The sequence below is a fragment of the Megalobrama amblycephala genome, linkage group LG7 (genome assembly GCF_018812025.1).
Source record: "Megalobrama amblycephala isolate DHTTF-2021 linkage group LG7, ASM1881202v1, whole genome shotgun sequence".
Taxonomy (NCBI): Eukaryota; Metazoa; Chordata; class Actinopteri; order Cypriniformes; family Xenocyprididae; genus Megalobrama; species Megalobrama amblycephala.
In genome coordinates, this window is record NC_063050.1 from 54273676 (window position 1) to 54292187 (window position 18512).

The 18512-nt window shown below is 38.0% G+C and overlaps 2 protein-coding genes across 4 annotated transcripts in view; both read left to right on the forward strand.

Moving 5' to 3' along the window:
• Nucleotides 1-541: 541 nt before the first annotated feature.
• On the forward strand, nucleotides 542-11487 carry LOC125272903. 3 transcript variants are annotated; one of them, XM_048198080.1, is made up of 5 exons: nucleotides 542-799; nucleotides 1009-1308; nucleotides 7852-8112; nucleotides 10635-10720; nucleotides 10960-11487. In XM_048198080.1, the coding sequence occupies exons 1-4, from the start codon at nucleotides 712-714 to the stop codon at nucleotides 10706-10708; spliced, it is 723 nt and encodes a 240-aa protein (XP_048054037.1). In that variant the 5' UTR covers nucleotides 542-711; the 3' UTR covers nucleotides 10709-10720; nucleotides 10960-11487. The 3 variants fall into 3 exon arrangements, with proteins under 3 accessions (XP_048054037.1, XP_048054038.1, XP_048054036.1); XM_048198081.1 differs by having other exon boundaries at nucleotides 7852-8063; XM_048198079.1 differs by lacking the exons at nucleotides 7852-8112; nucleotides 10635-10720; nucleotides 10960-11487 and adding an exon at nucleotides 4768-6526.
• Nucleotides 11488-11876: 389 nt separating this feature from the next.
• Nucleotides 11877-18512, forward strand: part of LOC125272904 — a 34026-nt gene continuing 27390 nt past the window's right edge. Inside the window, exons 1-2 of the mRNA XM_048198082.1 lie at nucleotides 11877-12236; nucleotides 12442-12560. Coding sequence (XP_048054039.1) covers nucleotides 12173-12236; nucleotides 12442-12560 — 183 coding nt within the window. The 5' untranslated portion in view covers nucleotides 11877-12172. The remainder of the gene's footprint in view (nucleotides 12237-12441; nucleotides 12561-18512) is intronic.

Sequence of the window (18512 nt, forward strand, 5' to 3'; positions counted from 1 at the left end):
ACAGCTACTGTTTTGGGAGCACACCCCAAATATTCACTCCAAAATGAATATGTCCAGGCAAAAAAGATCCAGCACCCAGATTTGTAATGTTGAAGCATCTCCTCCACTGACTTTCATTCAAACAGACAGACAGATAGAGCGCCCCCTGCCGAACGAGCTCTGATCTGCCATCATCATCTCGCGTGGTCAGGTAAGGCTCGTGGATGGTGGTGTTGCTGCTGGACACACACTTCTGCCAGACATCGATATCAAACATTTGCAATGTACACCAGATGGCAGCAGTAACTCTTGCTTATATTAGTGAAGTACCAACACATCAATATTTCATGTTTTCCGTGTCTGGTTTTGAACTTTGAACATCTCTATTCTTTAGGTGCATTCACGCGGCCTCGTAATTCCTGTAGTTACGAGATTCTAGCTTGTAAAAAGCATTCACGTCCAGCTCGTAATTACAGCTTGTAAGCTGGGAGTTTTCTGAAAGCTCCCAGATGTACCACGTGGCCGCTGTAGATTAATTTATTAGGCGTTGATAGTGGTGCAATGGAAACGCATAATTCCCAGTCCAAGGACCAAAAGGACATGAACAGCTCCGAATATAACGTCACGTGTTGTCATTTCAAGATTCCGGTAAATACGAGGTGACGTGAATGCAGCTTTATAGCTCGTGTCGTGCGTGTTCACGTGTCTGATCAAAATATAGAAGAAAAGTGAATGAAAGGGTATTTTTCTAACAAAATGTCACTTCGACGTTTGACTTTGATCACCATCGTTGTGTCCATCACCTCAGAAACCGTTTCAGGTAAGTTTTTAACTTTTTATTGGAAATGACAAGCCGTTCCTGGCAAACCTAAACAGTTATAATTAAACATTATCATAAATTGTCTAATTTACAAATATCAAATGACAGAAAAGAGTTTCTGTTCTGTTCCCCTTATTTTTACGTTACTAACTTATTAAGTTATATTCACTTCCTGGAAATGATAGGCTATGTCATATTTTATTCATCAGGTGAAGGTGTGTTTAAAGCAGTGGGTGATCGAGTTTCTTTTCGTCCAGACAAACCTCTTCCTTCTATTGTCACCAGCATCATCTGGAAACACATAAACACTGACGGAACTGTTGTCAAGGCGATTGAATGGGATGAAGGAGAAATTCTAATCCCAAATCCGAGATTCAAAAACATCACAACTGTTGATGAGAAGACTGGACAAATCAATATCACTAATCTAAAAATTGAACATAGTGGAGTTTATACCATTGACATCAACAGTAAAGAGCAGGAACAGAGATTCACCTTGACTGTTGAGGGTGAGTGAATATTGATTATTGATTAATATTACAGTCTTTCTGAATTCCTAAGACACTAAACTCCATTATCTGAACCAAATTGGTAATATTTCCTTAAGAGCTCAGAGCGCCTTTCTGAAGATTCCGCTCCGCTCGCTCAACCCAGAATGCCCTTTGGTGATTTGCTTGTTCGAGAGCGAGAACCTGTAGAGGTCGAGAATAGTAGAGCAGTTATGGAGTTCAGATATTGTTTCAATGAGGTTGCAGGCCTTATACATATATGTAAAGTAAAAATCAAAGTTAAGAATGAACAGGGAGAAGAAACTGAGAGGGAGTGCGGGGACGCTGTTAAAGTTAGTAAAGATTCATATTGGAATCTGAAGCGGCACATTGCCAGAAAGCACGAGGATGTGCTACGCAAACATGGTGCAGCAAAAGGTGAGCTAGTTATACCATAAAAAACGAATAAACAGGTAGGCTAAGGTTAGCTATAGAGAATACGATTCTGACGTCACGCCGCGTTGAGTTCTGGGTAACTTCTTTGTTTATACGCCATCTTGATAGGATCGCGCAGCCTTTCCGTCATTGAGTTTAGTTCAGTAATTTGTTTTCTGTCATGATTGTGAAAAATTTCACCATTGTATGTCATTAATGCTGCATCGAATGGTGATAGTAACTTTGATAATCGTTCTGAGAGAGAACTGGACAATGAGCAACGTTTTTTGCCTTTTCTACGTGTAAAAACAGCAAGGGAAACAGGTCTAGGAGATGACGAGAAGACGCCGGATGGCAAATCTTTTAGTAATGGCACTGATTAAACCCACTGCATATCACTCAATAAAAGAATCACATTGCTGAGTGTTTTTTGAAATTTTTGGTTTAATAATTAACATTACCTTTTGCGAGTCTGACTCTCACTCCGCTCGTGAATTAGTAGAACTTGAACGGGGACATTCAAATGCTTTTAAGAATGAAGAAACGCTTAATGCACCGAGACAAACACAAGATTCTGTACTGTTAAAGCATAGCTACTGTGTGGAGAACGCGTTGCGTTCATATTCAGGGCTCGTCTGCACATCTTTTAATATAATGTCATCATAATAGACTAAGCCAGCGTTTTTAAAATGTGCCCTTGCAAGGACTCACTACTAAACTGTTGACAAGCTCCTAGGGTTTTGATTTTGTTTGTCATCTGTTGAAATAAATATAAAAATACAGTGTGTTCGTGTCCGTCTGTCCGCTGACTGACCCATAATCTCTGATTCTCTGGGATCGTGGAAAGGAATATTTACAATGACAACAGTTGTAGGCCTACTCAATATGCTCGTTTAAGCATCATTTAAACGTTTCCAACAAATAAATGAATCGATTTTTCTCAGCGTGTTGAACATACTTTTATTTGGATATTCATATGATGGCTGAAGCAGCAGCGAGCGTCCAGTGTGCGACACGGTAAACAGATGAACATTGTAAACGAAATTCTACAAAACTTCAGTGAAAAAATAAAAAAATAAATAAAATGATCATGCGATGCTATAAAATAGCTTCTGTTCCCTGCAAACGATACCCTTAAAATGTGAATGTTCCACTTAATGGCAGAAACAAAACAAAAGGTAAGCAAGTATCTGTATTCATTTCAGTGCAAGTAGTAGGGGGCGATCCTGTCAAAATGGCGGCGCCGCCCCGGCATGCAACACGGCATGACGTCGGTTCGTATTCTCTATATTCGGTTGTACGGAGCCCCGATCATAACATGCAGACAAAATCACGGCCACGAATTTAGAATAGGCTATTCTGTTTTATGCTAGGACTAGCCTACATTAAAGCGACGAATTAAGAATAATTTTTTTTCGTTTAGTCTAAATTATGGCCACGAATTAAGTATTAAATTACTTAATTAGTTTAAAAGGATTAATCTATGCTTAACATGAAATAGATTTATTTATTATATTATCGTTTAGTTATTTAATTAGTTACGAAAGATAATATATTACCGTTTAGTTAGGCTATTTTAATTAGTTATGAAATATATGAAGCATAATAACATACAGCCCTATGTTATAAAAACGTGACCTCTCGAAAAACAATGTTAGAAATAAATAATTAAGCCCATTTTTATTTTAAATATTTTGAATTCATTCGTTCGTTACCTAGTTTTAGTAGGCCTAAATCGTGGAACGAATCATTATATTTCGTAATTACTTATTAAAATCATTATTGCTTAAAATTAATAAATAATAATAAATTAATAAAAATAATAAAACCTGGTGACGTTGTAGAAACGAATTTTTAATTCGAATTATATTCGGAGCTCCGTAGCTAGTTATTAAATAATATCAGTTAAACTGTAGACCTAAACTCACAGCTGTATATAGGCCTAAATACAGAACTACAGAGTACAGAAGATTAGTCACACTTCTAAAATATTATTATTAACCCTCTACAGCACAGCGTTGCCCTCAGGCAACGGAAAGTTTTCTTAAGCCCTATGTTTAGAAAATATTTCTTTAAATGATATCAATAGAAAGGTCGAGAAAGTACCAAATAACAGTTCAGTAAGGTGTTGGAGTCAATATCAAGCACCATTTAAAGGTGGGACATCCTGTTCTGACACATGATCACAGGAGCACATGGTGTGAGAAGAAGGCAATATTATTTGCTTTAGTAATCTTATTTAAAACGACATGCACTGTACATAAAAATATGTGTGTGTGTGTGTTTGAAGGTGTAGAGAAGCCTTTTGTCAGGTTTTATGAAGTTTTTTTTATTTTGCATGTTCAGAAATTCAGTTTTTCTTTTCGTTGCCTCAGGGCAACGTTGTGCGATAAGGGGTACTTTTTGAGGAGGTTTTAGACAGTACCTCTCATTGGCAACAATGTATTATAGGAAGGGAAGATGCAAGGTTCCTGGGTGTGCAGGAACACCCAAAGTGATGTGCAAAAATTGTAACATACACCACTATCACAGCATCACAGCAGAGATGAACTGCTTTTTGAAGTTTCGTACGGAGTGAAATCTTATCACATGAAGTACATTATATTGCATAGCACACTACATGATACAGACCTATGCATGTATCAAATTCAATACATCAATGTCTTTCAAGTGTTTTTCCCTTTTTACTTAATGATTTACTGATTTTTTTTTTTTTTTTTTTTAAATTTGATTTTGATGATGATTTTCTCTATGACTCTGTACCATTGTCGCACAACGTTGCCCTGAGGCAACGAAAAAATATTTTAGGTTTGGGGGAGGGTGGGGGGAATTTTTTTTTTTTTTTAATCAATAAAATGTTCCCAAAAGAACCAAAAAATTATGTGGAATATTTTTTTTTTCATGTGCCATCAACATGTGTGCAGTAGAGGGTTAAAAAAAAAAAAAAAAAAAAAAAATGACCCGAACCAACAGGTAGACCTAGGCTAGATATAGGCAACAGTAATTTATAATATAATATAACGCACGCAAATTTGTTCTTTACAGAAAAAACTACAAAAGGCCAAAAGGAGATAAAGAATTTTTTCCCTCTCCAGCGTCCCCAGTTCTCCGTGTCAAATGCACGGAAGAAAGAATTAGATGACGCATTTTTTAAGATGGTTTACTTGGATTATGAACCTCTGACAAAAGGTGAAAGAGAGGGTATGCGTCATTTTGTCAGCGTTGCCCAGCCCGGATACACCACTCCATGCTACAATACAGTGCGTGATACACTGATGCCAAATGCTCTTAGTGAGATGGAAGGCAGACTTAGGGAGCTGTTGCAGTTAGGAGATGGCTTCGCGCTTACGCTAGACATATGGACAAACAGAAGAGGACACAGCTTTCTAGGTGTTGTGGCAAGTTTCGTTGATGAAGTGTTCAATGGTCACACTGTGTTGCTGTCCTGTGAACATCTTAAAGGACACCACACAGCTGAGAGTATTTTTCAGAAATATGAAGGTGTTTTACAACACTGGAATTTACAAAGACGCGTTGTCAGGGTGGTCACCGACAGCGCCAGTAACATGATAAAGGCTTTCAACCTCCCAGGGTTGGAGGAAAGTGCAGTAGAAGAGGAGGGAGAGGAAGAGGACCCAGAGGAAGGTGACACAGTGGATAATCAGCCTTCCCCATTCCAGCCAATTTTTTTTGCAGATCATTGAGAACGTGACCGCTACATATATCACCGAAAACAATCTCCATATGCGATGCCCTATCCATTTACTGCAGCTCGCCCTAAAGGATGCAATAAACAGCCATGCCGATGTGGGCAATGTCATCACACGAACGGCAAAACTTGTAAAAGCTGTCAGGGAGAGCACCCTAAACACCGAGGAAGCTGATAAACTGGGTGTGCGTCCAGGGACGGACTGGGACTAAAAAACGGCCCTGGACTTTGACTAGGCCCAGCCCAAAGCAATCGGCGCGCGGAAACTCGACAACAACAACAACAACGCCTGGCATGAGTGTCACAAGACTTTAATTGTGGCTCATGATACTATACCATCCAAATTATAGCAATAGCACTGCTGTTGACTAGATGTTGTGTTAAAAGCATATTATTCTAGATTAACTTGAATACTCATATAGACATGGAGGTCTCAACACACTGCAGTCCCTCTGGCTGAACCCGCGGCCGCGTTATGCATATTGTTTGTTTGATTCTATCTAACGTCTTTGCTGTTGGTTTCTTCCTACACTTCCACTTCTTCTTCTCCTTACTTTTCTATTCTGATTCTAGCACCTTCCCAGTGGTTCTTCCAGCGCTGAGCGAGTGTTTTCTGCCGCTGGATTGCTTTCCCGGGCACACCGAATGAGCCTGAAGCCTGACACTTTGTCCAAGATAATGCTTCTTAAAGTGAATTCTAAAATCCAGTAAACATCAAGAGACGTTTTAATAGACCACAGTTCCCCGCAGTTATGGTCTATTTTAACTTGACACTAGAAAGTGTTTCTTTCATCGACGTCAGTTCATAATCTAAGCATTCTTTAAGTGCATTTTATCTTGTTTATGCATCTCACAGGCTTTATAATCAAAATGTGTTTTGTAAAGATCTACGCATATTTCGTCTCGTGTGTGCGTTTGTTTTAATGAACCTGTTTTGAATGTTCTATTGCACAACAACGGCAGCTAGCCTATTGGAGCCCGATCACACGAAAATGCGTATCAATAGTACGAGTTTGTAATCTCGTAGAATATAAACGCCAAAATGAATTTTTCGCGTGCATATGATACGCACTTTATGGCGTATTATACGTACGAACCCCCACCCCCCACCCCATCCTAACCAAGAGCGTATCATATACACGCCATAAAGTGCGTATCATATGCACGCGAAAAACTGCGTACCATAAAACTCATTTTGGCGTATATATTCTACGAGATTACAAACTCGTACTATTGATACGCATTCTCGTGTGATCGTGTTGCCTATTTTCACGGAAATAAAAGTTAACGAAAATCAAATACACTTTTTCAGTTTTTGCATTTTAGGTATGTTTGCTAAGGTTAGATTAATATATTTAATACATTTTAATTAATGCAATTAATAAAATTAAGAAGAATGTAAGAATTTAGTTTTGAAACATGATAATTGCTATTTATCAGCAACTCAGCATGAATAATTTTATACGATTATCCAAGAATTTCGGTACAAACAGTAAACAATTAGGCCTACTAGAGCAATTTTATGTCGGAGAGGGATCTGAGCGAGAATTGGTTTACGGCGACTCGGCGAGCGTGAGCGGAATATTAACGGAGCGCTTGCTTGGGCGGTTGAGCGACTGAGTGGAGCGCACGTCCATAGAGCGGAAAACGTAGCGGAGCGTCACACCGCTCCGCTTCGCTCACGTGCTCTGGTTCAGAGTGCCAAAACTGACTCAGAATGAAGTCACTGAATGTTGGATGTAAGCAATATAAGAGGGAGAGGAGGAAGAGTATGTGTACGAGGTGGTGGACGAGGCAGAGCAAGGTGTGGAGAATGTTGTCAAAGCTAGATGCTTCCTTCGCCTGGCAAGAGACGACATTACCAAGTCCTCAGGCCAACATGATGCTGAATCAGAATGAATCCCTCATTGACCTTAATTTCACTTTTTTTAGTGTACTGTAACATGCTTTTCCTGTAGAGTTTTTTTGGCTTTTGCAGTTGGACTACCGTATTTTTACTGTATGGAAGTGCTGAATATACAGACATTCAATACTATAATTCAGTACGATACACTTGCAGTGCACACAGCATACGATTTACTCACCTTACTACTGTTAGTTGTGATTACTATACTTTTTTTCATAATTGCAAAATCATAATTGTTACAATATACTTCTTTGGATGCTGTGTTCTCCATTTTTTATGTTATGTCTAATGAATGATCTGTAGTGTTTATAATATTGACTCTTTTATTTTGCCTCACACACAGAAAAACAGTCATTGTACAATAATGGCATCAGATTGTAATACCATGATCCTTTGATTAATACCATCATTGTACATGGTACTGTCGTAACTTGCAAGACTAGTGCAGTTGTGTTTGATTTCATTCAGTTTTTTATGTGGATTGAATGATCGGATTTGTATCTTTGTTTCACAGAGCGGGTCCCCAAACCTGTGATAGAACCAGAGAAGATCAAAGATAACTCTGATGTTGTGAATTTAACATGCAAGTACAGTGAAACGATCATCTGGAAGAATTCATCTGGACAAATACTGCCGGGTTTAGCGCTCCATCCAAAAGGAGAGTTTATCACAGTTGAAAATGAAGGAAATCCAGTAAACTTCTTCACCTGTACACTGAAGAACACAGTGAGTGAGGAGACCAGTGCTCGGGTCTATGAGAGAGATCTGTTTAATGGTGAGACGCTGGAGGGACATTAAAGGGATAGTTCACCCAAAAATCAAAATTCTGTCATCATTTACTCACCTTCAAGTTGTTCCAAACCTCTATGAATTTCTTTGTTCTGCTGAAGAAGAATGAGGAAGAATGTTTGTAACAGAGCAGATTCCTTTGTGTTCAGCAGAACAAATAAATTCATACAGGTTTGGAACAACTTGAGGGGGAGCGTGGTAGATTTTTCCAAGACGCACCTGACTTAAGTTACCTTCCTGGAGCGTCTCCTAATTGACAGTAATATTTCGGGTCAACGTCTTGACCCCCTTAAACCTTGTTTCCTAACCTGACTTGCTGCAGCAATAAGCAGAGACTCCAGTTGTTGCTCTTCAAAACTTAAATCACGGCCGGGAGAGTTCTCATCAATCCCAGAGAATCTCTCTCCGAACAAAGGAATACAACAGGTTTTATAGGATTTCAGGTACACTTCACAGTCAGTATGACATGATCTATTACTCATTATCATCAGTCTTAATACGACTGGTTTAGATTTAAGAAAAACATCTCAGTTCTTCTGTCCCGCATAAATTTAGATTAGAACAACTGAATCACAAGATCATCCAAAAATATCACCGGGTTAATAGTTCAGATTACTCAATAGGTTAAAACAAGACTATTTTTTATCCTCAGAAGGATGCTGTCTAGTCAGAATCTTTCCACTTACAACACTCAGTCCTAGTGACTATTTCTCTATTTCAAAGTTAGATTATTATTAGGCCTGTAGAAGAAAAGAAATGTTAGTTCATTATTAATTAGTTCAAAAATTCCCTCACAGGAGTAAATAATGACAGAACTTTCATTTTTGGGTGAACTATCCCTTTAACCATAACTTGTATGTTAGGGGTGTGCGATATAAAGTACCTCAGGGATGACGTGTTTCTGTAGGCAAAACCCAGAAGCGAGTTATTAGGACTTCCGGTTCCATCGCCCCTAAAGTCTATGGGTTTTTTGAATGGGTTTTTGCTAAATCACCTGAATAAGGTCTGTGGTTAACAAAGCCTCTAAATATTTTCTCGTTTTGATCTATAACATAAAACACACCAGTTATAACCCGCTTGTGATTTTTTTTTAAACCTTTATTTGTGTCTTAAAAACGGCGGTTGCTAACAAGTCGCTAAAAGGGACTACTTCCTTTGGCGGGGACTTTAGACGTCATCATGACAAACAGGACATTTGGACAGCATTTCTCATGAGAAAGTGGATAAGTATTAATACACAGCACAGATCATAATCAGCGAGCATGTTTTTAAATAAAGTTGTTTTCTAAAAGTTTGAGGAAGCTTGACGTTGATCCGCGACCATGGTGTGCTGTAGACCGTTTATAGCCTACTGTTAGCTTTTTATATCTGATTACTTTATTTAGCCTTCAAAATGTATAAATGTTGTGTTAACTTGATAGATGATCTTGATAGATAAAACGTGTAAGTGTCATAACCCTTTGTTAAAATTTTTTTTACGATTTTCCAAAAGTCAATGGGAAAAATTAATAGGCTTTTGATCGAGGGAACCTGTGCGCCGCTAACTTACAAAAACACATCATCCCTGAGGTACTTTAATACGATTTTTGATCATGAATGATTAGAAAAACCTCCACAATCTACTTTTGAAGAAATATCGTAGTATCATGCGTGGGGTGAGCGATATAACCAAAATCTTATTTCATGGTATAAGTAATTTTATTTTACAATAAACATGTGTATCTTGATATAGCTATTTTAATTTATTTTGTTATTAAACATAAGATCAAAGATGCAAATTACAAACAGTGGGACAAATACAAAAGAGTAAAGATACAAATTAGGGGCCAGATTTACTAAACAGGGTTAATTTGCATGAGAGCGCAATTATACAAATGCGGCGATGGGAATGGCAAGTTTTGCTCGTGATCTACTGCTGGCGTGCGAATTAAAGAACACAGACACAGTCAAATCATTTACATAATGACCAACACAATCTAATTGCTTTACCTTCATACTAATCTATCATTGCTTTAACTTTGCAACAGTTTGTTTTTACATATACAGATTCATTTTGCAGTTCTTTAAACGGTTGTTTTTGCTTGCAAATCATATTTAAACACTTATGATAATGAAAATTATTTTAATCTCCACCCACCTCTACTTTGGCCTAAAAGGTCTGCCATTCTTTTTTATTTTATATTTTGTTACCTTGTAAGGAAATAGGAAAATTAATTTGTCTGTACTGCTCATTCACTTTCAAAATAGTAAGACCAACACAAAAAAATGTGATAAAATCGTGAATTGTGATTTTCCTGGAAAAAAAAAACATATTTTATATTTCATATTTTTAAAAATATCATATATTGATATTTTTATCATATCGCCCACCCCTAATGTAACTATGATTTTATCTAGATTGTGCCATAATTCAATAATACAAGATGCAATTTAATAACCTTACTATGATCATTTAAATGTGTTCCAGGAATTGGTTTTATATTCATAATATATTTTCTCCTTCATTAGTATCAATCAAAGGATGTGCCGTCGCAGCCGTCATTCCTTGGATCACTATGATTATCATCATGCTTTTACTATAATTGATTTTCACGGTAAGACAACTGTGTTTATTTATTAATGTGTTTCATTTCTTTCATCTGTGCTTATCATTTGCTCAAAACTCAAACATTCTAACATTTATAATTAACATGAACTCATGAATCATTCACAATTCAAGGTGATTGTGCTGCTTGTGGGAGACGCAAGATTTACAAGATTAAGCTTGTTGTGGAAAATCATTATTATATGTTTTATAATATAAATTAAACAATTGTGCTGTTTTTCCCCTCAGAAATAACAGCTGTGAGTGTATGATTGACGCTGCCACAGTTCTGCTCATCATGAACTCTATAAATCTCAGCTTTACTGAATCATCTGGAGATCTGAACCGTCTGTGCCTTCATAAATCTGACTGTTGTTTGATCTTTCTGTCACAGGAACTTCATCCTCAGGTTATGAATCTATGAATCTACTGTTAAATATGCAGATACTTTGTTTTCAAGGAGGAACGAGATGAGAAAGTCTTACTGGCACCAAACAGAGAGTTTTGCATTAGGGGTGTTTAGTGATTGTGTAGAAATTGCGTTTAAAAAATGTTAGTAAAAACATATAATGTATATACATGACAGTAAATTGTACACAAAACATTTTGCTTATTTTTTTTTTTATATAGAGAATATAATATAGAGAAGATGTTTTATTCTGTTTAATTTTACCAAGGCAAAGGGTGTGAGTTTGATGCAGGACATGAACTAATAAAATAGTAAACATTGAATGCAATGTAAATCACTTTGAATAAAATCCTCTGTCAAATGTAAAATGTGAACGCATCTTGAGACTTCTTTTTGAAACAAAAATTCAGATTTGTGCCATTAGTGAAGTATGAACATGCATATTACAAAAAAAAAAAAGTTTAATCAATTTTAAATTGTGTCCATCACAGTTTGTACATATTTACAATTATTGATGTCAAAACGAAAAAAAGGATGTAGGCTACATTACTGTGAATCAATTATTATAAAACAGCTACTGTTTTTTGGGAGCACACCCCAAATATTCACTCCAAAATGAATATGTCCAGGCTAAAAAGATCCAGCACCCAGATTGGTAATGTTGAAGCATCTCCTCCACTGACTTTCATTCAAACAGACAGACAGATAGATAGAGCGCCCCCTGCCGAACGAGCTCTGATCTGCCATCATCATCTCGCGTGGTCAGGTAAGGCTCGTGGATGGTGGTGTTGCTGCTGGACACACACTTCTGCTAGACATCGATATCAAACATTTGCAATGTACACCAGATGGCAGCAGTAACAATTGCTTATATTAGTGAAGGACTAACACATCAATATTTCATGATTTCCGTGTGTGTGTGTGTGTGTGTGTGTGTGTGATTTTTTTTATACTTCCTTTACATCTCTATTCTCACACCTCGTGTCGTGCGTGTTCACGTGTCTGATCAAAATATAGAAGAAAGGTGAATGAAAGTGTACATTTTCTAACAAAATGTCACTTCGACGTTTGATTTTGATCACCATCGTTGTGTTCATCACCTCAGAAACCGTTTCAGGTAAGTTATTAACTTTTTATTGGAAATGACGAGCCGTTCCTGGCAAACCTAAACAGTTATAATTAAACATTATCATAAATTGTCTCATTTACAAATATCAAATGACTGAAAAGAGTTTCTGTCTTTCCATTATTTTTACGTTTTAACTTCGTTAAATAAGTTTTATTCACTTCCTGGATTTTATGTGTCATATTTTATTCATCAGGTGAAGGTGTGATGAAAGCAGTGGGTGATCAAGTTTCTTTTCGTCCAGACAAATTCATTCCTCCTGTCACCAGCATCATCTGGAAACACATAAACACTGATGGAACTGTTACTGTCAAGGCGATTGAATGGGATGAAGGAGAAATTCTGATCCCGAATCCAAGATTCAGAGGCATCACAACTGTTGATGAGAAGACTGGACAAATTAATATAACTAATCTAAAAGTCGAACATAGTGGAGTTTATACCATTGACATCAACAGTAAAGAGCAGCAACAGAGATTCACATTGACTGTTATGGGTGAGTGAATATTGATTATTGATTAATATTACAGTCTTAAACTAAACTCCATTATCTGAACCAAATTCCCAATAGCCTAAACCAGTTTGTCGAATAATTCACTCTCTGTAAAACATCAAACAAGGAAGTTCAGACACCATTTGCCAATTTCATGCACTCTTTTTTGCACAACTCTGAACACATTCTCGCCCACTAAAGCACACAAACGCTACAGCGCTGTTGTCATTGTTTACACACAATGACTCAAAAATTTTCACACTTAAAGGTGGTACAGAGGATGTTTTCGTCGACTGAGTTTTTGAAATGAGCGCATGCGGAAGAATAATCCCCCTCCTTCACAGCTCATTTCAAGTGAACGCCTTCCAAAACTCGTGCACGAGTGTTTGTTTACCACCGGTATTCGCTGTGTTATTAAGCCAGGCACACATTTAATGACTAGCTAAAACATTCTGACTATGCTCAACATACAGCGATAGTTTCCTGCTCCTGAAGCAGATTTATATACTTTCACATGGAATTTGAACACCGACTGTAATCGCAGACTAAACGCAACTGGCTCTGACTGGACGCGTTTAAGCGCGATCAGTCATAAGTATCAATTTACATTCATAATCGGCCTTACAATCGTTAAGCCGCGCACACACTTAGTGGATTCATTATGTCGGACTCACCGCAGGTGACTCATAATCTGCAGTTGTTACTCCTGTCTCCTGACAAAAACATCGCATGCAGCGCCTGTGGAGTGTGGAAAGTTACTAGAGCGCGCAGCCGCGCGTCTCTCACAAGGAACGTCTTGGCAGTGATTGACAAGCCAGAGGGCCAATCATCGCGTAAACGATTGGCTGATGTTTTTAAGGCCCTACCTCGTGCACAGATGATTTATATTAATAATATTCCTTTCAGTGCACCTAATAAACAGTCTTTTATCACTTAGTAAAGACAGTTTCAAGTAATATTGCAAAAATGTATAAAACAAAACATCCTCTTTAGCACCTTTAAAGGCTCTCTAAGCGATTCTGAGCGGAGTAACTTCCTGTTGACGTTCGAAGTGTTGTCAAACAAAACAGAGGCTAGCTAGATCCTCCCTCCTCCTCCTCCTGGCCCTCCCCTCCGTGCTTCCTGAAACAGTCATGAACGCGCATTTAAAATGTAAGTAGCTTGCGTATTGACGCTGCTTATCGGTTATTGGCTGGAGCATGTTTATTATGTTAAGTGGTCCAGGCTGCACCAGTTTGTTTTTGTTGCCGTTTTTGGAGCTTGTGGCGACTACAGAGACCGTGTTCAGGGGACAGCCAGCTAGCGGATAGTGAGGAGATGTTTGCTGTATGTGACAAAAAATGTTTTGGCCTAAAAACGCGTGACTTCGCTTAGAGCACCTTTTAATTTAATGATGTGACCAAACCAACTATACATAGTCAGTTCAGAGTGCCAAAACTGACTCAGAATTAAGTCAGTGAATGTTGGATGTAAGCAACATAAGACAACACTTTAATACTTTTTGGGTAAACACTAGATGGCGTTCGGGTAGCGCGGCCGCCATTTTGAGGTGAAAATACTGAATCCTTCACATCTTACACACCCAAAATCGCTCCTACAGTAAATGTTGTATTGTCTTATATGTTTTATTTTACCAATCCAACCATCTGAGGTAACGTAGTTAGCCTACTTTATTGAGTATTTCCATTTTATGCAACTTTACACATTTATTAATAGTAAATTAATAATTAATAGATTTAAGATCATCATGTTTGCAGCGAACAATATATTTCAGACCTAGTGAAGTAATAGTAATAATATCTAGGTCTGAATTGAAATATATATATTGTACGTTTTAAAGGATCACGCTACAAACATAATGATCTTATAATACATGATGCATTGCTGTGTCCGTTATCACATAATTCACACTTTTGGACACTTTTGCTTTAACGGACATTAGACAACACTGCAAAATCAAGCTGTTATATTCCTATATTTATTGTCCAACATTCCCAATTTTTCTGATGCATGTCCTTAATGTAATTCCATATATTGGTATTAATTCAGTGTTTATAATGCTAATACTTGAACTTCAAAGAATGTTAACCCAAACTGACTGGGTTTCTAGAGAGCAAAGGTTTTGTAAAAAAAGTAGAAGAATTAAACACAAAGTGTGTAAAATAAACTGTTGAAAGGATTTGATCACTAGTGATAGTATTTTATTCTGTGTTGTCATCATTCAGGTTTGATTTCAGCTTTAATGTAGTCTGGCTATCACCAGACCAAGCTCAATTTAAAATTGAACATTGGTCTGGGGAGTTTGCTATGTATTTCCTACTGCACAAGAGGCGTGATCAACGAACATTAGTCACGCAATTGGATAGTCCTTCAACCAATCAGATCAACGATCCAGGTGACGAACTTTGCAGAGCGATGCGAAAACTCCAGACAGGTTTACCGTGTGTCTCAATCAGCTCCCTAGTTCAGTAGTCAGGGCACTGATCAGGGAATCAGCCACATTCACTTTCATGATATACTGATTCACGACTTAGGGAACTAGGGAGCTGATTGAGACGCAGGTTTAGTTTGTATTGGTTTGTAGCATTGATCCGCGGTTTGCAGAAGCAGCAATGGCATCGAGCGATTTTTGCAGGTTGTGCAAAAAAACATGAAAGTGATCGGTATTTACACCCACTCGAGCGATTTGTTTGCTAACTAAAGAAGTCATTCAGCATCGTCGAGAGGTTAAAAGGCGACTCTGATACTGTTCTGGTTCGGTGTAAATGAACGCGGAATATAGCCGCCCTAAACTACGTCATTGTCATGACAACCAAAAGAATTCCAGTCAGCTCAGGCGGCGCGAGATTCAAGAAGCAGGGAGACGAAACATATAGAGCAAATAATAAAAATGTTGTCTACCATCAAGGGGCATTGAAGTAAAAGAGTCCTGTACTCACATCGTGAAGCAAACCACCAAAATAACAGCAGAGAATCATTGTGTGTCATTAATCGCTGTTTGTAATCTTCCTATGAAGAGACTGTCGGATCAACGCTCTGCTGCATTTATCTCAGATAAGGTAAATGCTTAACACAATCGGCGTCACTGTGATTGTGCATTGTTATTTTGGAGAGACGGGTAGATCAGATAGAGTTTGAAAGCTGCTTGCCGTCACTTCTCTATCGTCATCGTGTTATACCCGCCAATAGCGAGCAAGGTGGATAAGCCAGTCTGTGATTGGTTCCCGCAAAAGTGTAACAGCGCAGCAGAAATGAATGCACGGGTTTCCAGACTGAGTTGCCGAGCGAAATCAAATTGCCAGCAGATCAGGCTGGGTTTACCCAGACTAGCTTTAATGTAAATTTTTTTTTATCAAAGCAGCTGATATTGCCATAGAAACTAGTGGACTGCGACTCACTTTCACCCCAAAATGGCGGAAACGCAGGGCTGCTGCTGGTGCCGGTGTTTCAGTGGAATATTCTATTGAGTGTCGCTTCTTGTTAGTGTATATTCTTTGGTTTGTGTAAGAGGTGGTGGACGAGGCAGAGCAAGGTGTGGAGAAAGTTGTCAAAGCTAGATGTTTTTTTTCTTCCTTTGCCTGGCAAGAGACGACATTACCAAGTCCTCAGGCCGAAACAACATGAAGACGTGATGCTGAGGCAGAATGAATCCCTCATTGACCTTAATTTCACTTTTTTGAGTGTACTGTAACATGCTTTTCCTTTAGAGTTTTTTTTGGCTTTTGCAGTTGGACTACTGTATTTTTACTGTATGCAAGTGCTGAATATACAGACATTCAATACTATATAATATTCTGTATGATATACTTGCAGTACACACAGCATACGATTTACTCACCTTACTACTGTTAGTTGTGATTACTATACTTTTTATTCATAATTGCAAAATCGTAATTGTTACAATGTACTTCTTTGGATGCTGTGTTCTCCATTTTTTTAAAAATGTATTGTCTAATGATCTGTAGTGTTTATAATACTGACTCTATTACTTTGCCTCACACACAGAAAAACAGTGTCATTGTATAATAACGGCATCAGATTTTAATACCATAATCTTTTGATTAATACCATGTTACTTACATGGTACTCCAAGATATTTCCAAGAGTACCACAGTACTATCATGGTACAAAAACTGTAGTAGTACCTTTTTTTTTAAGTCATGGTTTGCAATGAAGTGCCATGGTATTGCCGTCTAATACCATCTTTGTACATGGTACTGTCATAACACTTTATGAAAGGCTAGTGCAGTTGTGTTTGATTTCATTCAGTTTTTTTATGTGGACTGAATGATCATATCTGTATCTTTGTTTCACAGAGCGGGTCCCCAAACCTGTGATAGAACCAGAGAAGATCAAAGATAACCCTGAAGTTGTGAATTTAACATGCAAGTACAGTGAAACGATCATCTGGAAGAATTCATCTGGACAAATACTGCCGGGTTTAGCGCTCCATCCAAAAGGAGAGTTTATCACAGTTGAAAAAACAGGAAATCCAGTAAACTTCTACAACTGTACACTGAAGAACGCAGTGAGTGAGGAGACCAGTGATCCGCTCTATGAGAGAGATCTGTTTGAAGGTGAGACGCTGGCGATACATTAAAGGGATAGTTCACCCAAAAATCAGTCATTTACTCCCCCTCAAGTTGTTTCAAACCTGTATGAATTTCTTTGTTCTGCTGAACACAAAGGAAGATATTTGGAAGAATTTTCGTAAACAAGCAGATCTTGCCCCCCATTGAGTACCATAGTATTTTTTTTCCCTACTATGGTAGTCAACGGGCGTCGAGATCTGCTTAGTTCCAAACATTCTTCCAAATACCTTCCTTTTTCATTGTTTCTTTGTTTCACAGAGCGGGTCCCCAAACCTGTGATAGAACCAGAGAAGATCAAAGATAACCCTGATGTTGTGAATTTAACATGCAAGTACAGTGAAACGATCATCTGGAAGAATTCATCTGGACAAATACTGCCGGGTTCAGCGCTCCATCCAAAAGGAGAGTTTATCACAGTTGAAAAGAAAGGAAATCCAAAAAACTTCTACACCTGTACACTGAAGAACACAGTGAGTGAGGAGACCAGTGCTCGGGTCTATGAGAGAGATCTGTTTAAAGAATCAGCAAAGGGACACGGTATGTAACTTGAAAATACTTGTATTTTTCTTTAGATTATGCCATAAATCAGTAATGCAAGATGTTATTTAAAGTATTAGTTCACTTCAGGATTCAAATTTCCTTATAATTTATTCACCCCAATGTCATCTAAGATGTTCATGTCTTTCTTTCTTCATTCGAAAAGAAATGAAGGATTTTGAGGAAAACATTCCAGGATTTTTCTCCATATAGTGGACTTCACTGGGGTTCAACGGGTTGAAGGTCCAAATGTCAGTTTCAGTGCAGCTTCAAAGAGCTCTACACGATCCCAGACGAGGAATAAGAGTCTTATCTAGAGAAACCATCTGTCATTTTCTAAAATGAATAAAAATGATATACTTTTTAATCACAAATGCTCGTCTTGCACTGCTCTGCAATCAGCCACACATTACGTTGAAAGGTCACATGTGACGTAAGCGGAAGTACCGCGGTAGGGCGAAAAACTCTAATTTTCTCCTTCAACTTCAAAATCGTCTGATATCATTGTTTTATCTTATTTTTGTAAAGCCCCTTTTGACTTAATCTTTGAACGTTCACTTTGTAAACACTGGATCAGTACTTCCGCCTATGTCACGCATGACCTTTCCAACATGATTACGTCATGCGTGGCGCATCACAGAGCAG

What these genes read in the sequence shown, in the direction of transcription:
- LOC125272903 (XM_048198079.1), top strand. Translation starts at nt 712, where the DNA reads ATGAAAGGGTATTTTTCTAACAAAATGTCACTTCGACGTTTGACTTTG. An exon ending in CACCTCAGAAACCGTTTCAG is followed by an intron (nt 800 to 1,008) that starts GTAAGTTTTTAA and finishes TTTATTCATCAG; the next exon opens with GTGAAGGTGTGTTTAAAGCA. An exon ending in ATTCACCTTGACTGTTGAGG is followed by an intron (nt 1,309 to 4,767) that starts GTGAGTGAATAT and finishes TGTTCTTTACAG; the next exon opens with AAAAAACTACAAAAGGCCAA.